Source organism: Saimiri boliviensis, chromosome 16 (genome assembly GCF_048565385.1).
Source record: "Saimiri boliviensis isolate mSaiBol1 chromosome 16, mSaiBol1.pri, whole genome shotgun sequence".
NCBI lineage: Eukaryota > Metazoa > Chordata > Mammalia > Primates > Cebidae > Saimiri > Saimiri boliviensis.
Window position 1 is genome coordinate 34,958,833 of NC_133464.1, and position 23,683 is coordinate 34,982,515.

The 23,683-nt window shown below is 34.9% G+C and overlaps 1 protein-coding gene across 13 annotated transcripts in view; it reads left to right on the top strand.

Moving 5' to 3' along the window:
• The window catches only part of MYCBP2 (MYC binding protein 2), a 281,569-nt gene that overhangs the window by 114,315 nt on the left and 143,571 nt on the right, over positions 1-23,683 (top strand). For all 13 annotated transcript variants that reach the window (XM_074387566.1, XM_074387567.1, XM_074387568.1 and 10 more), the window contains 9 exons: positions 2,324-2,528; positions 3,162-3,315; positions 10,789-10,961; positions 11,997-12,122; positions 12,212-12,339; positions 17,284-17,375; positions 20,113-20,247; positions 21,470-21,553; positions 22,884-22,980. In XM_074387566.1, the coding sequence (XP_074243667.1) occupies positions 2,324-2,528; positions 3,162-3,315; positions 10,789-10,961; positions 11,997-12,122; positions 12,212-12,339; positions 17,284-17,375; positions 20,113-20,247; positions 21,470-21,553; positions 22,884-22,980 (1,194 nt within the window). The remainder of the gene's footprint in view (positions 1-2,323; positions 2,529-3,161; positions 3,316-10,788; positions 10,962-11,996; positions 12,123-12,211; positions 12,340-17,283; positions 17,376-20,112; positions 20,248-21,469; positions 21,554-22,883; positions 22,981-23,683) is intronic.

Sequence of the window (23,683 nt, forward strand, 5' to 3'; positions counted from 1 at the left end):
CGTTTTTTTAAGGTAATAGTCTATATATGCTCTTCTGCACTTTGCCCTTTTTGCTTCAGTATATCACCTAGAAATCACTCCATATTAGTTCATAGAGCTCTTCATGTTTTTTAACCTCAGTCCAGTACTCCATTGTGTGTTTATATGGTAGTTTATTCATACAATTTCTTATGTTTGTATATTTGCTTACTTTGCAATGATAATAATGAATATTGTGAGAAGTGTATCTTTGAGACAAATTTCTAAAAGTGAGATTACTGGGTTGAAGGTTAATGCCTACGTGTAGTTCTCTTGTATTTTGCATTCACACTAACAGTGTATGAGATTGCCTGTTTTCCACAGAATCGCCAACGGAACGTGTTGTGATACCTTTAATTTGTGCCAGTCTGATAGATGAGTAATAGTCCTGCTTACTTCGCCTTTAGTTGGTGCTCTGATCCTTACAGTTCACATCCATGTTTAGTATTTTGGCACTGAAGGTTAACTTTCCCTTTGTGGGGATGCATTTGTCTGTGCTGTTTCTAACTTCTCCACAGGCCTCTGTTTTCCTTCTTAAGAGCTTCCCCTTTTGTGCTCTGCGCATGCTCAGGTTTGCAGTAGCAGGTGGGTGGAGAGACCTCTTGGAATTTGGCTTCTTCTGCTTATAGGAAACGTAGAGATCACGACACCTGCTGTCTCTTTATACTGCTGAAGGTTTGAGTCACTTGTAGATTTGCTTGCACACATTTTTGTGTCTTTTGAGGGGGTTATGTGAGTGGTAAGATTTGAAGTCAGACAGTCATTGTCTTCCAGTCCGAGCAGTCCTAGTTGTGAACTTTTATGAATTTAAATTTAGCTATTTATAACCACATTCTGAGTCCTTACGGAGTTGTCCAGCTATCTTACCACATTTTTGGACTGCTTTTCTTCGCATTAATTGGTAGTAAGGGAATAAATATTTATTTCAATAATCAATGAAAAAGATAACTAATTTTTCCTCTGAAAGTGAATATATCCCTGAATATGATATATTTTGCTCACTATTTACATTTTTTTGTGTGTGACGGAATCTTGCTCTGCCATCCAAGCTAGAGTGCAGTGGTGTGATGATCTCAGCTCATTGCAACCTCTGCCTCCTGGATTCAAGCAGTTCTTATGCCAAAGCTTCCTGAGTAGATGGGACTACAGGCACCCAGCTAATTTTTGTATTTTTAATAGAGGAGGTTTCACCATGTTGGCCAGGCTGGCCTCGAACTCCTGATCTCAGGTGATCCGCCCTCCTCGGCCTCCCAAAGTGCTGGGATTACAAGCGTGAGTGACTGCACCAAACTGTTGTTTACATTTTTGTGCTCTCTTATTTTCTTTGTCAAAAATTATACCCTTTTACAGAGGGTGAGAAATAAACATTGAATGTTTTGGCTGCTTCTCTTATCATGTACTTGCCATGTTTCCTTCCCTGGTTGTGTCCAGGGATTCCACGGTCAGTTTGTGGGTGTATTTTCTTGCTGTGTTACCTGGTGGTTGGATGAGAATGTGACCAGAGTGTTTGCAGTGCTCTCAGCTCCCTTGTTCCAGAATGCTGTGGGGGTAGAGAGGTCCTGAGACAGGGGTAGAGGAATATCTACTGAGTCAACATCAACCTTCTTTTATTTTTTTTCAGCTACTGGCTTAGTAGTGAGAAACTTCCTATTACTTTTAAAATTAAACACTTACCTGACCAGGTCCCTATAGATAGCCATACTTTTAAAGTGGTTAATAGTTACTTACTTAAAACATCATACCTTACCATTGATTGGGCTGTTTATTTTAAAACATAAATGAAAAACTTACGGACATACCATCTGAAAACATTACATATTTTTCTAATTGTATTCACAGTTGTAGTATTTATTTTGGTCTTTTTACTTGAATATTCTCAGATTGTATGAGTTTAATAGTGACTTTCTTTTATACTGTCAACTTGTAATGTCAGAGTGACTTTTTAAATGAACAATTTGCAATACTAATATTTTAATATACTGTATATATTTATCATACTTTTCATTTAAATGTAGGTGAAGACAAAGTATTTTGGAGATATTTCTTGATTGGAAAATATTTAAAACTTTTTTTTTTAATTATGCACTTTATTGAGGGAAGAGTTTCCAGGAATAATAGAAATTATTGTATTACTTTATAAATGTGTGGTCCAAATTTCGTAGGTATTATATTTATTTTAAAAACCCAAACAAGTAGTGAAAAAAAAGGTTTCATAGAGTTATTTTTATCTACTGCCTCCTTAATTTTATGAAAATTAGATTGTTTACACAGCAATATTGTTAATATGGTTTATTTAATCTTTTAGAAAGGACAACTGGGCAGACCAATTTTGGATGTGCCATATTGGAATGCAAAGCCAGCTCCCATGCCTAACATTGGATCAAAATATGGAAGAAAAGCTACTTGGATAGGTGCAAGTGGGGACCAGACTTTCTTACGAATTGATGAAGCACTTATTAATTCTCATGTACTTGCTACATCAGAAATTTTTGCCAGTAAACACATAATAGGTAATACCAGAAATAAACAAATGCTCCTTCCAAACTCTTGTCATGATTGATAGTAAATGGTTTATCTTTCCCTATAATGAAATATACTTTTATAGCTTTTTGTTTTCTTTCTGCTCGAAGAAATTTAAACAATCCTGTAAATGTCTGTGTTTGTATGTGTCTGTGTGCTGAAAGAATGGAATAATTGGGAGATCTAGAAACCACAGTTTTTGGCAGCTATACAGTGGTAAAACTATAAACTAAATTCTGGTAGAATAAAATCCATAAGAGATTTTTCTGCATTGTTTCTTGCAAAAAAAAAAAGTTAGAAATTGATTTTTATGGGAGGTTATATAAATCAAACTTTGAAGTTTCATGAAGACCAAGATATCAATCTATACTTGTGTCCATGATATTGTGAATAATTATATAATGGAGTGGTATAGAAAGAGATTAGGAGCATGTGTTGTCAATTTAGACATCCTGAGGTTTTAGTCTTAATTTTCCACTTAAAGATTTTTTAGTTCCTTAGCCTCTTTCATTCTCCATTTATTCATCTGGGAAATAGAGATAATAATACTAACTTTATGGGTTTTGGGGAATATAAAAGCATAATATATATTAAAATTATATATAAATATTCTTTTTCTTAAGGCCTGGTACCTGCTTCAATATCAGAACCCCCTCCTTTTAAATGCCTTCTGATAAATAAAGTTGACGGGAGTTGTAAAACTTTTAATGACTCAGAACAAGAGGATCTGCAAGGATTTGGTGTGTGTCTTGATCCTGTATATGATGTAATTTGGAGGTAAGCATCTCAGTTTATAAAACAGAGTAGTAAATAAGTTTCGATGCAGTTATACTCTTACGGTAATATAAACTTTATTTACAGGCGGACTTTTCACACATCAGTACTCTTCTGTTTATTTAATAACTGCAATTCTGTCTCAGCGATTCACAGGGACCTTTATACTATAGCATAGTGGTTAAGCGCATGCATTATGAGCAACACTACCTAGGTTTATCCCAGCTCCATACCTTGCATTCTGTGTTACCCTGGAGAAGTTACTTTGTGTGCCTCAGTTTTCTCATTTATGAAATGGGGGTACTAATACTACAAAGGCTCATAGTAGGTGCCATAGAAGTGTTTGTTATTATAATTATTAATTTGACTGTCAAGAGTTCTGTTAATTATTTTTAGTCTGTCATCAATCCTGTTTTTATTGTATAGAATTTACTCTATTTTTTGTTCTTATAATTATTATCAACTATGAGGAGAAAATTATGCCAAAGACAATATAGAATAAAGAAGAAAGAAGATAATTGAGCTTGCTCTTTAGGAATATGCATTAAAAAAATACTGATATTGACTTCTTCCTGGTTTAGGCTTGAGGGGATGCAAGTGTCCAGGAATTTATCCATTTCTTCCAGGTTTACTAGTTTATGTGCATAGAGTTGTTTGTAATTATCTCTGATGATGGTTTGTATTTCTGTGGAATCTGTGATGATACCCCCTTTATCGTTTTTTATTCCATCTATTTGATTATTCTCCCTTTTCTTTTTTATTAATCTGGCTAGCAGTCTATTTTGTTGATCTTTTCAAAAAACCAGCTCCTGGATTTATTGATTTTTTTGAAGGGCTTTTTATGTCACTATCTCCTTCAGTTCTGCTCTGATCTTAGTTATTTCTTGTCTTGTGCTAGGTTTTGAGTTTTTTTGGTCTTGCTATTCTAGCTCTTTCAATTTTGATGATAGGGTGTTGATTTTAGATCTTGCCTTGCTTCTCGTGTGTGTATTTATTCCTACATATTCTCCTCTAGACACTGCTTTAAATGTGTCCCAGAGATTCTGGTATGTTGTGTCTTCGTTCTCGTTGGATTCAAAGAACATCTTTATTTCTGCCTTCGTTTCATTGTTTATCCAGTCAACATTCAAGAGCCAGTTGTTCAGTTTCCATGAAGCTGTGCAGTTCTGAGTTAGTTTCTCAATTCTGAGTTCTAACTTGATTGCACTGTGGTCTGAGAAGCTTCGTTATGATTTTCGTCCTTTTGCATTTGCTGAGGAGTGATTTACTTGTGAAGTTGAGGCAGCAATTAAGAGCCTACCACCCAAAAAAAGCCCAGGTCCAGATGGGTTCACAGCCAAATTCTACCAGACATACAAAGAGGAGCTGGTACCATTCCTTCTGAAACTATTCAAAACAATACAAAAAGAGGGAATCCTTCCCAAATCGTTTTATGAGACCAACATCATCCTGATACCAAAACCCAGCAGATACTCAGCAAGAAAAGAAAACTTCAGGCCAATATCCATAATGAACATAGATGCAAAAATCTTCAATAAAATACTGGCAAACCGATTGCAACAGCACATGAAAAAGCTTATCCACCGTGATCAAGTAGGCTTCATCCCGGGGATGCAAGGCTGGTTCAACATACGCAAGTCCATAAATGTAATTCACCACATAAACAGAACCAAAGACAAAAACCACATGATTATCTCAATTGATGCAGAGAAAGCCTTTGACAAAATTCAGCAGCCCTTTATGCTAAAAACCTTTGATAAACTAGGTATTGATGGAACATATCTCAAAATAATAAAAGCTATTTATGACAAACCAACAGCCAATATCATACTGAATGGGCAAAACCTGGAAGCATTCCCTTTGAAATCTGGCACTAGACAAGGATACCCTCTCTCACCACTCCTGTTCAATATAGTATTGGAAGTTCTAGCCAGAGCAATCAGGCAAGAAAAAGAAATAAAGGATATTCAAATAGGAAAGGAGGAAGTCAAATTGTCTCTATTTGCAGATGACATGATTGTATATCTAGAAGACCCCATCATCTCAGCCCGTAATCTCCTGAAACTGATAAGCAACTTCAGCAAAGTCTTAGGGTACTAAATCAATGTGCAAAAATCACAAGCATTCCTATACACCAATAGCAGACTTAAAGAGAGCCAAATCAAGAACGAACTGCCATTCACAATTGCTACAAAGAGAATAAAATACCTGGGAATACAACAAACAAAGGATGTAAAGGACCTCTTCAAGGAGAACTACAAACCACTGCTCAACGAAATAAGAGAGGTCACAAACAGATTGAGAAACATTCCATGTTCATGGTTAGGAAGAATCAATATCATGAAAATATGGCCATACTACCCAAAGTAATTTACAGATTCAACACTATCCCCATCAAGCTACCAATGACCTTCTTCACAGAACTGGAAAAAGCCACCTTAAACTTCATATGGAACCAAAAGAGAGCCCGCATAGCCAAGTCAATTCTAAGCAAAAACAACAAAGTGGCAGGCATCACACTACTGGACTTCAAACTATACTACAAGGCTACAGTAATCAAAACAGCATGGTACTGGTACCAAAACAGATATAGACCAGTGGAACAGAACAGCGGTCTTGGAGGCAACGCCACACATCTACAACCATCTGATCTTTGACAAACCTGACAAAAACAAGCAATGGGGAAAGGATTCCCTGTTTAATAAATGGTGTTGTGAAAACTGGCTAGCCGTGTGCAGAAAGCAGAAACTGGAACCCTTCCTGACAACGTACACTAAAATTAACTCCAGATAGATTAAAGCCTTAAACATAAGACCTAACACCATAAAATCCCTAGAAGAAAACCTAGGCAAAACCATTCAGGACATAGGCAGCAAGGACTTCATGACCAAAACACCAAAAGCATTGGCAACAAAAGCCAAAATAGACAAATGAGACCTAATTGAACTCCACAGCTTCTGCATAGCAAGAGAAACAGTCATTAGAGTGAATCGGCAACCAACAGAATGGGAAAAAATTTTTGCAATCTACCCATCTGACAAAGGGCTGACAACCAGAATCTACAAAGAACTAAAACAGATTTACAAGAAAAAAACAAGACCATTCAAAAGTGGGCAAAGGACATGAATAGACACTTTACAGAAGACATACATGAGGCCAACAAACATAAAAAATTGCTCATCATCACTGGTCATTAGAGAAATGCAAAGCAAAATTACATTGAGATACCACTTCATGCCAGTTAGAATGGCGATCATTAAAAAATCTGGAGACAACAGATGCTACAGAGGATATGGAGAAATAGGAACACTTTTACACTGTTGGTGGGAGTGTAAATTAGTTCAACCATTGTAGAAGACAGTATGGGAATTCCTCAAGGACCTAGAAATAGAAATTCCATTTGACTCAGCAATCCCATTACTGGGTATATATCAAAAGGATTATAAATCATTTTATTATGAAGACACATACACACGAATGTTCATTGCAGCATTGTTTACAATGGAAAAGACCTGGAACCAACCCAAATGCCCATTGATGATAGACTGGACAGGGAAAATGTGGCACATATACACTATGGAATATTATGCAGCCATCAAAAACGATGAGTTTGTGTTCTTTGTAGGGACGTGGATGAACCTGGAAACCATCATTCTCAGCAAACTGACACAAGAACAGAAAATCAAACACCACATGTTCTCACTCATAGGTGGGTGTTGAACAATGAGAACACATGGATACAGGGAGGGGAGCATCACACACTGGGGTCTGTCGGGGGGAAATAGGGGAAGGACAGCGGAGGGTGGGGAGTTGGGGAGAGAGAGCATGGGGAGAAATGCCAGATAAAGGTGATGGGGAGGAAGGCAGCACATCACACTACCATGTGTGTACCTATGCAACAATCTTGCATGTTGTTCACATGTATCCCAAAATCTAAAATGCAATTTATAAAAAAAGAGTAAAATACATTAAGATTTCATTTTGGTATATCCAAATTTAAGGTTGTATAACTTTTACCCAACTTCGTTAATTTGATATTTGTCTCTTTTTTGTATGCTAAAATCTGTTTTTAACAAAATTAAAAAATTCAATTGATTATTTTACTATGTATGTACATAATAGTTTACAAATAACACAGTGTTTTTATTAAAAGTATGCTTATTGAATAGCAAAAAAAATACTGGTAGAGAAATATACAGGGTTATATGCACTCTGGAAATTATTAAAACGTAGAGCTAAATAAGGTACAAAAGCGACTCAAGAAATTATGTTGCATATGTTTAAAATTTATTGTGTTGCTTTATACACAAAACAAAGAAGTAATCCTTCCTAGCGTTTCTAGCTTTGGATACTAATAGGAAGTATACACTGCCATCACCAGAGTGGCTGATCACAGGGCTGAGCACTTCTTTCCTCTTGTGGCCAGTCTTAGTAGGCAGGATTCCAGTGAATTGAAAGGTTGAAGTTGTGTGAATGCAGAGACTTTTTTCTGTCCTCCTTCTACTGCCCATGCCTGCTTGCATTCTCATCAGACAGCTAAGTCTTGAGAGGCCATGTGGTAGCAGTGGGATAGATGATCTCGAATGCCTTGCCAACTCCTTGGTTATTCTCTTCCTTGTTCCAAAATAGAGATTAATCATGAGGCTTGCATTTGGAGTGAAGAGACTACTCCACTTCCTGGGCCAGGATTGGGTTGCGTACATCTCAAACCAGTTAACATCTCCATGGCTGCATTGTGCAGGGTAGATGAAATAACAAGAAACTATGGGCGAGTGGTCTTTTGTGGTCATTCTTATGGAGACATGAGGTATTAAGAACCAAAGTTAGAGTGGTCACAGTGGGACAGAATGGAGGGGATAGAGAGGAGAACAGATGTAAAGATAGAATTGTCTGCAGTTACTTACTGATTAGAGTTAGTGTACAATAGTCTTAGTTACCAAAAAGCAGGCTCTGGTTTGGGCTTAGGTGTAAATTGATGTTTTATTGTTTTGTAGTTCTTATATGTTTTATTTTTAAATGAAACAAATTTGCATTAACAAAACAAAAATAAAAATTGGCAGTATGGAATCTGTTTCTGGATACATTTACTAACTTGGTAATAACAGTATAACTAAATCTAACAATAAAAACTTACTTGAACTAGAACCATTTTCATGGGTTCTTAACAGAACTCTGAAGTATGATACTCAGCTAGTTGAACCTTGTCTTTTCACTTATGGTGATAGCAATAGACAGATGATCTCATATACCTTGCCAGCTCCTCGGTCAATTTCTCCATTGTCGGAAAACAGAGATTAAGAGATGTTTTGGTAAAACAGCTGAGAGGTATTTTTCTTTAAATCGGGATCAGAATTTCTGTTATCCTGACTTCTGGTTGCTTTGTGTCTTTTGTGTTTTTCAGTGGGGCACTTGGATTTTTACAGCTGTCATATGCATTGCACATCCATTATTAGCTTACTTTGACTTTCCTTCTGGCCTGCATTGGTTTCCTTTTATATTATTTAGAAGCCAGCTTCGCCTGAATAATTTGAAACAACATCTATAAAGAACAGATAAATGTTAAGAATACCTATTTTATTTTGCACATAAAAATTTACACAAATAATACATGAATTTGTGTTAGTTTTTAAAAAGCAAAGCAAAAATTCATAGAGGAAAATGGATGGTCATACTCTATATCTATTTCTTTTCCCATACCAAACCCTAATAACCTTCTCTGTGAATCACAAGTATGAAGTTTGGTTTATATTTGTCTGACACCTTTTAAAATGCATGTATTTTTCTTTTCATATAGTGAAAACATACTTATTCTAAAAGTTAGATTATTGCTCAAAAATAATTTAGAGATCTTTCCAAGTCAGTATTTAAAGAGCTTCATTATTAAAGCTGTGGAATTCTATGGTCTGGATATACCAAATATACTTAACTGTTTGCCCATCAGTGGACATTTCAGATTGTTCTTTAATATTACGATATTACCTATAAGGCTACAGTAAACAAATACATATCTACACACAGAGTTATACACATGTGCAAGTATTTCTGCAAGCCAGCTTTTAAAATGTAGAATTGCTGAGTTGAAAGATAGGCTCACAGAACTGTGAAATGACTGAGGTAAGTCTCCATCACTCTTGCGAAGAGAACATGCCTGGGAAGAAAAGAAAAGCCACGGTAGGATCTGTGCCCTGTACTTGTTTTGAAGAGGTTTGAGGGCTTCAGTATTTAAAGAGGAAAAGTGAGCAGGAGGAAGAAGGGAAAAGAAAGAAAGAGAGGATGTGGCCACAAGGGTTTGAATCCATATGTTGCACATGAAAAGGAAGGGGTAGAGGAAACAGTGAATTATGTATTTGTCTGGAGATAAAGTAAACAGAGAATAAAGGAAGCAGTCAAATATGCATTCGTTGAGGGGGGCAAATAATTTCTGGTGTCTTCTTGTCCCTTACCATGAATTTTCTGGAACCAAAAAGAGATTTAAATCCACAGATCATTAGAAACCATGTGTTTCCATTGTTTACCATCAAGAGTTAGTGAAACTGTTGAACACTAAAGACCAAGGGAAAATCTTAAAAGCAGCCAGAGAGAAAAGAAGGATCACCTAAACAATAAAATCAACAGGACTTTTCAAAAGCAATAAAGCAATAATATTAATGCTACTAATTATAGAAGCTACTATCATATAATTTATTTTCTCCTAAATGCTATTTATGTGCTTTTTAAAAATAATATAAAATTTTAAAATTGTAGTAAAAATACAGTGTAAAATTTACCATCTTAATTATTTTAAAAGTCTGCAGTTAGTAGTGTTTAGTATATTTATGTTACTGTGAAAGAGATCATCAGAACTTTTTTCCCTCGGAAAACTGAGACTCTATATTGATTAAACAACAGCTTACATCCCCCACTTCCCGACCCCTAAAAGAGGTCATGAAGTGGAGGTAGCTTTTTGAAGTTTTTGTTATGAAAGAGTTAAGAGAAATGGAACGATGAGGACGTTGTGGGTGCCTAATAGTTTCTTTTGGTGGTTACTGTTTATTCTTATGGTTGAACAGCCACATCCATTCTATCTATGTTTCCTTTCTGAGAATAGCATTCCATATCCTTGCCTATTTTTGCTATGGATTGATTGTTTCTAACTCTTGAAGGTATTGTAGTTTTGTCTCGCATTTTTCTTCAATTTGTCCTTTGTCTTTAAAGTTTTTAATGGGGCATTTGTTGAGTGTCAAATTTATATGTATGTATCAAAACTTTAAGTATACAGTTGCTATATTATTTATTATAATCTATTTTCAAATTATTTCACTTTTAGTGATACAATTTTTTTTCATATGTTTAACTTAGATCTAGAAGATAAGAGTTACATTTTTCCTCTTTAAGCTGACTGTATTATTGATTCTCTTTGTATCATCAGTTATGTTTTATGAAGTTTTTTAAAACAAAACCATGTTGAGGTGCTGTAATTATTCTTTTTCTTTAAAGGTTTCGACCAAATACTAGAGAACTTTGGTGTTACAATGCAGTGGTTGCTGATGCCAGACTTCCCTCTGCAGCAGACATGCAGTCCAGATGTAGTATTCTAAGTCCTGAACTTGCCTTACCAACAGGATCAAGGGCACTCACTACTCGATCTCATGCAGCTTTGCACATTTTAGGTAGGGTTGCTATTTGATGTACCATTAATTCACATTAATGTGTGCTGTCCTGGGTTTTAATTTTTTTTATTTTTTAGAATATTTAAATTTATATGTAATTCTATCTTGTTTGTTAAACATAATAATATACAAAATAAGTTACTCCTCTAAGAGGCTAATTCTACAGAAAACAATACATGAGACCTGTAGCAACACCATGAAAGGTTTATGTATGCCCAAATAGTTAATTTTCCCAGAGGTAGACCCTTAAAAATAATGTGTTTGCTCAATGTGAATGTATAAACTTTTAAAGGTATGATAAAATATTCAAGTATATGTTTAAGTATATTATTTTAAATATCAAATTTTATAAAATATTATTCATTTTGTATACTACATCCATCTCTTCTTACATAACACAGTTTTCCACAGCATATCAGCTTTATTCTCATTTAATTACTTTGAGATATAGTACTTTTGTAACATATTTATTCTGTAGCTGGAAATTTTACATCATTCCACATAACTATGTATTTTGTTGCTTTTGAAAATAATCCTTAAAAAGACTCATTTTAAGACTAGCACTTGCAGTTGTGAAATCATATTCCTATTTCTAGATCATAAATATAACTCTTTGTTTCTTTTTTCTCAAATTTCATTTTGGTATCTATTGTAGATATCCAAAACTAGTGTTCATTAAGGTTATGTGACGCTAATGTGTCTTCCTCAAATAGTACTTTCAGAGTCAAACTAATTTGGAGAGTTTCATAAAAGGAAGAACCTTGTAAGAACTCAAAGGCTAAGTGATTTCAACTTTTCAGCAATCCAGTTTTGTGTAAAAGGTTGTCAGATGGCATGTTTAAATATGATCATTAATCAGACAAGGGAGAATTTGTATTGGTTTTAAGTATTCTTCCATGAAATGATGTTTAAAGCTTGGAGTAACATTCCAAGTTTATTTATTTTAATATATCCCTTATAGCATTTAATGTCATCAATAATACCATAGGACATTTTAATTTCAAGGAGTTAATTTTTGTTTATTTGTTGTTTTAGGTTGTCTTGATACCTTGGCAGCTATGCAGGACTTAAAAATGGGTGTTGCAAGTACAGAGGAAGAGACTCAAGCAGTAATGAAGGTTTATTCTAAAGAAGATTATAGTGTGGTAAACAGGTTTGAAAGTATGTATACTTAGGTTTAGGAAATATTGTCTTACAACTGAAATATATATGGATATTTTAAAACATAGATCATTATTTATATCATCTAGGTCATGGAGGAGGCTGGGGTTATTCCGCCCATTCAGTAGAAGCTATACGTTTTAGTGCTGACACTGATATTTTACTTGGTGGTCTTGGTCTGTTTGGAGGTAGAGGAGAATATACTGCTAAAATTAAGGTAAAGTTCATCAACAATGTTGCCGTTTTTTGTTTGAAGATACTGATTTTGTCTTAATTTATTATTTTATTTAATGTTTCATTTCTTTCTTTTAAACTTGATTTATTTTGTTTTTAATGCTTCTTTTTAAAGATAGAGGAAACATTGCTAAAATTGACTATAATAATACTAAATAAGAAACTCATTAAATATAATTCACTAAGAAGGGAGGAAATGAAAGGAAAATTATTTGTCAATAATTTACAACTGAAAAAAGGCTATTATTATCTCAGTCTTTTGTATGGAACTTCCTGGAGATCTAGCAATACCAGTGCCTTTTTATGTGGCTACTTTTTTATAGCCATTTTAATGACAGAGGAGATGCAACTGTTTCGGGACATTTTGATGTAGCTAAAAAGTTTTGAGCATTTTTAGTTCCAAATACTATATAAACAGACATCTTCACCCCCAGGAATGGAGACCAGGGATGAATGAGAGATCGTGTTAGGGGAAGAATTCCATCTGGTAGACAAACTAAAAATCATTGAGAGTCATATGTTTACCACACCTATTCATGTCTAAAAGGGCCAGCAATTATCCTGAGCAAAGTATATGTTCATTCTTTGAACATTCACTAATAGTTTGAATGTTCTGCTTCTCAAATTACCTAATTTTGCTCTTAAAATCAAAAAGAAAACTAAAATTTCTGCCTGAATTTCCATAGCAGGCTTCACAAAAAAATCTCAATTAAATGTCATCTATTCAGGAGGTATTTTCTCAATAATATCTAAAAATGATAACAATATGTTAACACTCCTTTATAATGATGGTTTCCAAGGACACTCCCAAGGATACCCAACCAGAACTGACAAATTTAAAGAAATATTTGCTTGTTTCTGCTAATGGTTAGAATATGTGTGCTTAAAAAAAGACAGCTAATGTCAGAATGAATAAACATTTAAAGCTCCTATAGTTAAATGGAGTATAGTGATAGAATAATGATTAAGGACTCTTGTAGCACATGTATGTTGATAATAAGAAAAACAGTAGATTGTCTTTGACTCATTTCAGTGCAACTGCTTCAAAATTATTTTAGGATGTCTTGATTCATCCTCAAGTTAGAAAAGCAACCTCAATGTGTACTTGACAATGTCTAATAAGCTCATCAGGAAGATATATTTTTTCCTAGCTCTAAGAGATTTTTTATATTTGGAATAGTGAATAGCATAGTGGACCTTATCTTCAACATTGTGGTATATAGAATTATAGAGGCCTTCTATATATGTAGTTTTTATATTAGCCCTGTTTTTCTTTTTCAACCTCAAATTCTACTTCACTCCTCCTATCCTCTGGAAATGATCTCGCCTTTTGTATTCAATTATCCAACTAGTGAACTAAGTAAGGCCTTTCAATAGTAGTCTGTTTTTTTTTTTTTTTCCTCTCTTCACCTCTTTCTAAGGTATACATTTGTTAAGCCCTTCTTTACTTTTTTGTTTTGTTTTCATACCTCTAGTTGTTTCTTCTATCTCTTTGTAGGTTCATCCCCTTCCACCTGGCCACTGAAAGTAGGAGTTCCTCAAAAACCCAGCTCGAGGCCCTCTTTCTTCACATATTCTTATAAGTATTCTCTTTTAAGCCCAAAGTTTTAATACTCATCAGCATACCATAATCCCCAAATTTATATCTCCAACTCAGACTTCTTTGATGCATTTCCATATAAATACATTAAAGGCACATCAGTTATCAGCCATAATATCTCAGCTGAATTCATGCTGTTCCACTGATGATCTCTCTCTCGTGATTAGTACTGCCCTCCATATGCTTGATACATAGGCCAGAAACCTAGACATTTTTTTGATAGGCCTCCTTATCTGTTTCTTCCCTACAAAAAAAAGACTCTTCTATCACTACCCTAGGCAAAGGTATTTGTCTTAGACTAGCCACCTAGCTAGTCTCTGTACACATTCTTTCTTTCTTTCTTTTTTTCTTTTTATAATTTACTTATTTTACTTTAGGTGCATACATTCTTTCTCTTACCATTCCTACTTGAACCTACTCCAGTCAGATTTTTGCCCCCACCACTGACACTGCCCTTGTTAAGGACACTGCTGACTTTCATATTGCTAAATTCGGTGGTCAAGCCTCAGCTCTCATCTTCCTTATCCAGTCAGCTGAATTTAACCCAACTCAGTTCTCTTTGAAATATTTTCTTCCTGTGTCCCCCAGGACGCCACATTTCATTTTCCTTCTGTTCCACTGACTGCTCTTCTTAGTATCTGCTGGTTGCTCATCGTCTTCCTGACCTCTAAATGTTGGAGCGCCAAGAACTCAGTTTTGACATCTTTTAAAAGTGTTCTCTTCCCCATAGTGGTCCTATGGACTTTTATTTCTCTGATGACTTTTAAATGTATAGACTTCTTCTCTGACTTTAAACACATGTGTACAACTGCCTATGCTGTGTCTCCACGTGAATGTCTAATAGGCATTTCGGAGGTAACATATTCAATACTGTGCTTCTGATGATCTAACTAAACCTGCCGTCCTCATGTTCTTCCCCATCCCACTTAACTAATTCAGCATGGAGTTAACTTCATTCTTCTGTTTGCTCAGGCCAGAAGTCTTGGAGTCATCCTTGATTCCACTCTTTCTTTCACACACATCTGCTTTAGCAGCAAATATAATTGGTTCTACTTTGAAAATTAATCCAGGATCTAACCACTTCTGAATACTGCCACTGGTATCAGATTGGGTCATGCCACAGCCATTCTCATCAGGATTGTAAAAGTATCCTCCCATCTTGTGTGCTGCGTCTGTCCTCACCCCATTTATTCTGTTCTCAGTGCAGCAGAGTGATTCTCTTAAAATGTACAAGAGATTGCATCATAGTCTCTTCAGAATCCTGTAGTGTCTTCCTATGTTAGAATGAGACTCAAAGGCCTTTGAAGGACCTGCAAAGTCCCCATCAGAACTGGCTGTCATCACCTCTCTGACCTTTTGTTCTACTGGTTGTTTCACTCTAATCCCATGACACTGGCCTGCTTATTGTTTCTCAAGCATTCTATGTACCGTCAAATCTCAGTACCTCTTCACTTGCTGTTTCCTCTTAACTGCAGCTCTCTTCACTTCAACACCTACATAGCCCACTTTCTCATTGCCTTCAGAGCTTCATTCCTTGGTAAGCCTATTTAAAACTATAAATTTGATTCCCAACCATGAACTTACTCCCACTAGCCCCCAATTCTTTGTAATATTTATCCCTTTATGTCCAATTTCTTGAACTGTGCTTGGCATACAGTATGTATTCAGTAGGGGAGCCAGGTTAGGGGCAAATTATTAGGAACCTTCCTATCATGCTATGGAGGAGATGAGAAACCAAGGAATAATTTTAGATTAAGAAAGTTTTCTGATCAGATAATCATTTTTATAAGGGTACTAAGGATCATGAAACAAATGCAGAAACCCTCAACTTTGTGGAACATGGGTTAGAAGAAGAAGAGAATGGAGTTAAGACTAACTTGTTTTTGAAATATTCTAGCCAGCAATAGGGAATATGTTGACCTGGAAAGCTTTGGTACCAGTAAGAGAATAGATGCAGTAATGGCAGATAAACATGGAAAAAAGGATTATTTCAGGCTTTTTTTTTTTTTTTTTTTGAGACAGAGTCTCTTTTGGTCACCCACACTGGAGTGCAGTGACACCATCTCGGCTTATTGCAACCTCCACGTCCTGGGTTCAAGTGATTCTTCTGCCTCAGTCTCCCGAGTAGCTGGGACTGCAGGCATGTGCCACCACGCCCAGCTCAGTTTTGTATTTTTAGCATTGACAGAGTTTCACCTTGTTGGCCAGGCTGGTCTCATGTGACCTCATATATTTGCCTGCCTCCGCCTCCCAAAGTGCTGGGATTACAGGTGTGAACTACCAGGCCCGGCCTGTTTCAGACTTTTTATCTGAATGACTAGGTGAATAAAAGTACCATTAACCAGAGAAGAAAAGCCAGGAGGATGTAGAACTAGTGGGATGAAGGGAATCCAATTACTGTTGAGAGTAAGATCTGAGCCAGAGAAAGATTTCTAAATCACTAGCATATAATTTAAGAATTTAGACACCTAGCACAGTACCTGTCCAGTAAATTTTAATTCATTTTAATCTTTATCTGCCTCTCTTGCAATTCATCTGCTGTAATTATCCAGAGGAAAAGGTTTTTGTTTTTTTAAAACAGGCATTTTTTTAAAAAAGACCTCTTTCTTAAAATTCTGATTTTCTCTTAATTTCGTAACCTTTTCCCGTTGTATATTTTTTTCTTTTTTTTTCTTACCCAGAGGATCTTCCTCTCTTTTTTAAGAGCCATTTTTTTCATGCTTTTTTCATCTTTTTTTCTTGCCATATTACTTTGAACTATATTTTGTTACCTTTTGTTTTTAAGGATTCTTACAGTGCTCTTCTTTTTGTCTCTGAAGCTATTATTATTCTATCCTTTTTTTTTTTTTAAGAATTCTCCAGTATTCACTTAATTTTAAAAGTACTGTGAAGTGGGAACTATCTGTTAGTGTCCACACACCTTTTATGGATGAGGAAACTAGGTCCCAGGATCTCAGAGCTAGTAAGTGATGAAACAAGACTCTACCTCATCTAGAAACTCTCTTAGGTAAAAATTTTTGGTTGCATTCTCTCACCTTTTTCAGATGCTTATATCAGGTTCAAAACTTATATAGAACTATTTGGAGCATTTGATATGAGTAGATGAATATATAAATTAGGAAAACCGAGGTTAATGTAGGCCAGAAAACCTTGTTTCCTAATTTAAATACATATGTTTATGTAGTTCACCTAATAATGTTAAAAAAGCAGGTACTCTGATTTTTACATTTGGTATGGTCCAGCATACATGGAACATGCACGGAATTATGAACACATTGTTCCTCAGACTTGTATAGCTGATTTATATAAATGATTTTCTCCCCTTAGCTGTTTGAATTGGGTCCTGATGGAGGAGATCATGAAACTGATGGTGACCTTCTTGCAGAGACTGATGTATTGGCTTATGACTGTGCTGCTAGGTAAATAATTTGTGCATTATTCATTGTAACTCTTGCGTACTTAAAAATTTATTATAAGTGAATAAACATAACTTTAAAAGGAAGTTTTAAATAATCTGCTGTGAATATCAGATGCTTGAGAAATTAAATTATATATTAAGCAATGTAAGTATTGCTTTCAAAAATGCTGCATTTAAACTAATAGACTTCATAAATTTATTTCAGAATTTAATGCAACTGTTTCAGACTTGAAGATAAAAATGGGAATATGCATATATTTTACACACCTTTACTTTCATGAATCCTTTACAGAACACCTAGTTTGCTAGTGTTCTAGTGATAGTACAGTTATTTATTACTCCTAACATTACAGGTAATAAATAATTAGTGTCAAGTGGTTATATTTGGCCATAATTCAGATGTACCCTGACATCATGCCAGTATGATATACTTGATAATAATACACTTAGGGAGGTTACCAGCTTTACTGAAACTTTTTGGGAATTTATCAAAATTAGTATGTTTATTTATGAAGGTTCATTAAGTAAGAGACTTACACTTTATGTCAGCCCCCTTTATGTAATCCTAAGAATTAATCTCAATATTATGATCAGTGTTCCCTGGTTTGAAGCAGGGAATATTATGATAAGAAAAATTATAAACTGAGCTTCATAGTAGTCATAATATGCTATGTTTCCCAACGATAATTATGTTAAGAAAACCCTGTAGGTTTTTGGCTAGTGAAAATGTATATTTTCAGAAACAAGGATGATTGTAAGATACTGACTGCTTGTACAAGATACATACTTTTGAAAACAGAAGAGTAAGTCTAAAGAAAATTTGGACTGTTTCTTCACTTAGGCATTAACTAATATCAGAAGATTTTTTTTAGTAATCTTTAATGTTTTATACAAATGAATATTAGGGAAAATTTCAAGAAAGTTAATTGACTAATTTTTAACAAAGCCTTAAGGTATTATTATCATTTGCTGTATTTATTTATTTATTTTTGAGACAAAAATTCTCATTCCACCACCCAGACTGGAGTGCAGTGGTGTGATCTCAACTCATTGCAAACTCTGCCTCCCAGGTTTAAGCAATTCTCATGCCTCGGTCTCTCTAGTAGCTGAGTCTACAGGTGCACACCACCAAGCCCAGCTAATTTTTATATTCAGAGTAGAGATGGGCCTTTTCACCATGCTGGCCATGCTGGTCTTGAACTCCTTACCTCAAGTGATCTGCCTGCCTTGGCCTCCCAAAATGCTGGGATTACAGGCATGAGCCACTGTTTTTGAGCATATAATTATTAGTCAGAAATATAACGCACAGTTTCATTTATAGAGAATCATCTGCAGGCGTCCCCAGACTTTTTACACAGGGGGCCAGTTCACTGTCCCTCAGACCGTTGGAGGGCCGCCACATACTGTGCTCCTCTCACTGACCACCAATGAAAGAGGTGCCCCTTCCTGAAGTGCGGGGGTGGGGGTTTGGGGGTGCTAGGGTTTCTGCATTTGCTTATGTACAAAGCCCAGATTCCTAAGGCATTGGGAGCATTGAAGTATTCCCATTTCCACCCAACATTAGTTTTGACTTTATACCTTCTATTCTTCTATAGCTATCTTAATGCGTTAATGAAATACAACACCTTACCATTTCCTGACTTCTTTTGTACTTCAATACCTCTACAGATTTTTTCATGATATTCTCCAGCTTCTTTAAATGCCCTTTATTCTTCTCTTAATTCCAGCTACAACCAGTAAACATTACATCCACTCTGTTACCTAGAACTTTGTAACTTGCTTATATCCTTTAGAGGATGCCCTTATCTTTTTCTCTCCTTCTAAATTAATAACTTTTTTGTGTAGATATCATGTGACAGACTCCAAACACCTATCTGACTTAACTCAATCTTCAGGACAACTCTGTGAGCTAGACATTATTTTCACCCCAGTTTTCAGGTGAAGAAGCTAAGGTACTGAGAGGATAGAGTAACTTGCCCCTAGTTGCCCGGCTAGCAAGTCACAAAGCTGGGCCTTAAACCCAGGCTGCCTGACTCCAGGGCCATTTTCTTAACATGCTGCCTCTCAAAACTATTTAGCTGAATGAATGAGTTTTAAAACTAAAGTTCAGATTTTTATTTTACAGCAAAATTTGCTTTTTTTTTTTTTTTTTCTGAGACGAAGTCTCACTCTGTCACCCAGGCTGGAGTGCAGTGGCGCAATCTCGGCTCACTGCAACCTCCACCTCCCAGGTTCAAGTGAATTCTCCTGCCTCAGCTTCCCAAGTAGCTGGAACTACAGGTGCGTGCCACCACACTTGGCTAATTTTTTTTTGTATTTTTAGTAGAGACGGGGTTTCATCATGTTAGCCAGGATGGTCTTGATCTCCTGACCTCATGATCAGCCTGTTTCGGCTTCCCAAAGTGCTGAGATTGCAGGCGTGAGCCACCGCACCCAGACAAAATTTGCATGTTTTTTTTAACATCAGTTTAAAACATTCTACCTTATTTTAATATGAAAGTTTTATAAGACTTAAGGATATTGTAGAATTCAAGAAGGAAAGAAATAACACAGATAATCTGTTATTTGCTTGCATTCTCTTCCAGACTTCTTAAAATAGAGTGTTTTTTATGTTGGTTTATAAGAATTTTATAATTCAGTTAGTTTCCTGTTTTTGTTTATAAGGGATTTTGAAAAAATAAATATATGCAACAGAGAAATACAAAAACATTGTCTTTGACTCACTAATTTTTTCTCAGAGAAAAATATGCAATGATGTTTGATGAGCCTGTTCTCCTGCAAGCTGGGTGGTGGTATGTAGCATGGGCCCGAGTGTCAGGACCCAGCAGTGACTGTGGATCTCATGGACAGGCGTCTATTACCACAGATGATGGGTAAGTAAATGTCCGGGTGTTACTTAAGCAATTCTTATTTTTGTCAGTGGAATAGTGTTTTGAAAGCTCAAAGGACTTTCAGCAGAATTAAAAAGCTTAGGAAGACTAGAGCGTAATATAACTGCTAAAAATTAAATTTATGTAACCTCATGCCAAATTAAGGTTGAGACAGAACAAGGAGATAATAAGACCACTGTACTTGGCTCTTGTTAGATGGTATTTGTATATATTTCTGGGTATTACATTGTTTATGAGCTTGACTACCAAATTAGAAATTATATAGAGGAAGGTGACAAGGAAAATGAGGTGTTTAAAACCATAAAAAAGAAGTAGATATGTGATATTACATTTGGTGGTGCATGAGAAAACAGTTTAAAATTTCAGAGCTTCAGCAATGTGTATTATTTTAGCAAAATGTAGGGAAAATTTTGCTGTTTTGAAATAACTTTCATGTACAGAGTACTTCTCAGTTTATACAGCACTTTCTTATGTATTATCTGATTTGATGTCCTCAGTAGTTTTGTGAAGCAGTTATTAGCCCCATTTTATACTCCAAGGACTAGAGAAATAAAAAGGTGAAGTTATTTGCTATTTGCTGAGAGTCACATGGTTACTCTGTGGTAGAACCAAATCCATACCTAGAATATTTTGACTCTAAATCCAACATTTTAAATACTCTACTACTATGATTTATGTATTCTAAAGTACTATCATTGTTGCTGAATATTCAAGGATACTGCTGTAGAAAAATCAAATCTGTTGTTGTGTGCATCCCTTCAACTTAAGAATGTATTTAGAACTGAGAGACTATTTTGACCCTGGACTCTATGATTTTCTTAGACAGTTCATTCAGACTTGGAATGTCATGGCACTCTGAGACTAAAGCTTATTATACAACTAGTCGAGCAGATATTATACTACTACTACTTGTAAGTAGAAATTGTAGAAGTTTACTGCTGTGGTTACTGCTGAGTTGGAGAGGTAGGAGGGACAGGATAGCTACTCATTGGGAGTTCTGATCAGGTTCACTTCCTTCATTTTACTGACCAACCCATTCAGAGCTAGAATGAATATCTAGAAAATACCTTTTTGCTTTTCTTTACTTAAAAGAGTGAATCATTTTCATTGACATAAGATTTGAAAACATGTTTCTTAAATTTCTTATTTCCTGTAATGACTCTTGGATCATGTTGTTTTGGGTATCATTGTTTTCTGTTCTTAGGGTTGTTTTCCAGTTCAAGAGTTCAAAGAAATCAAATAATGGTACAGATGTTAATGCTGGTCAGATACCTCAGTTATTATACAGGTATTTAGCATATTTATACTTAATTAGTATGGTTTATTTTGCTATAATCAAGTAGAATCATTACAAAATATATGACATAATAGGGATAAATTATTTGAAGCATTCAGCAAATTTATAATATGCTGGTAGAACTATAAATATATTTAACAAAAACATTTAGCTAATATTTTGCATATTTTTAAACATTTTCCACATCAGGCTTAATTTTAAACTTTGCCTGATTACTCAGATTATCTGTTTTATGCCAATAACAATATTTTACTGACCTTTTTAAAAAATATATCTATTGATTTTTGTTTTGCCAATTTCAAATGTATCTATTGATTTTCTTACCAATTTCGAATTTTATAAAAGAATAAAATTTGTCTTAGAGAAGTGAAATTTCAGGGAAGATGGGCAGGGCTGTAGTTGTAAGCCTGGTTGATGTATTTTAGTCTTATGTTCCCTGTTCATTTGGTGATTAAATGAATTGGAAAATCCCCTACCGTTGATAAATTTTCACCTTTAATTGAAATATCAAATAGTAATTTGTTCATATAATAATATTTACTATGTTTCTAACATTGTTTTAAAATTTTAACTTAAAATAAGTTAGACATGTGTAGAGGCATATGTCCATGTGTGTGTCTTATCTATTTCTAGACTGCTGAAATACTTATAGAATAAAGAATTCAAATGGATATAAACCCTCGCTAAAAAAATGTCATTCATTAAATAGTAAATAATCAAAGAAAATAATCTAGAACAGTGGTTCTATCTCCCTGTCTTTCTTTCTGGTAATCACTTAGTGAATCTAGATGGTTACAAACCTTATTTTTCCCCAAAAGGGATTTTTGTTTGGTTTTTATGCTATGTGCAATCTGTTATAGTTACTGCTTGTAATATGTAGCTTTATGAACATAACAAGTTGCATTGGACTACTCTTGGGTACTACTGGTTGAATAACTTTTTAATAATAGCATTAACAGTAGCATTACTAGAGAACATAAGTTTATATATATATATATATATATATATATATATATATGTTATATGTGTTCTCTAATAAGTTATAAGTTATATACTATATAAGTTGTATGTGTTCTCTAATAAGAGGAAGGAGCCTCTACTACTCAGTCTTACAAAGGCAGGATTTAAAGCAAATGCCCATATGCTCAAAATTTTGTTTAGCTTGGAAAAATGTTTCAAAAAAACCCTGTATTGGCACTCTAAATAGCAAAAAAATTTTAAATATATAATGTATTTTCTCAAAAATGTATAATATACTTTGAAAGGAAAAAAATGTCATTGGACTTTCCAACATAATTTCATGTGTGGCTACTACCTTTAGACTTCCAACCAGTGATGGCAGTGCTTCAAAAGGCAAACAGCAAACCAGTGAACCAGTACACATTTTAAAGAGGTCATTTGCAAGAACTGTCTCAGTGGTAAGCCATGTTTTTTAAATTTCAGCTTTTCTCTTCAGTATATATTTTGATGTTTAGAGTTCAGCTGCTCTTCTAAGTTTATCTCAGCATAGATTTATAAACTCAGATTTGGTTTTGTATTAGCATTTATATTCTAGACCACAGATAATGTATACTTTAAATCATAGAATAATGGAGATATTGCCTATGATTTTAACAGGACCAGATGAATTGGCCTTGCTGTTTATGAAATAAGTGGTTGCTTTTCTAATAAATCACATATATGAATGCATATGCTGAATGAATTAGAAAATGAAGGAACAGTTAAGGATGGTGCCAGCCTAAAAAGGTGTTAATACTACTTGAGGAACTAGGTGGAAGAGTTGCATATCTAGGAAGTTTGTTTAACCATCCACATTGTATACTTGAAGAAGCACAGAGCCATTGAGGTTAACAGTCCAGAATGGATACTCAGCATGATGTAAATGAAAGGAAGTATAAATTAAGGTCTTGATCGTTCATTTACTAATTGAGGATTCTTATGTATGTTATCTAAGTAAATTACATTATAGCATTATGAATTTCTAATGAAATAAGAGGTATAAAATGGTTTTGGAACTGTAAGGCACCATCTGAATGTGATTTATTAATGTAGCTACTAGTCTTTAATATTAGTAAAATGCCTAGGAAGAATGTTTCTTTCCCTTTCAAATATATTTTTTAA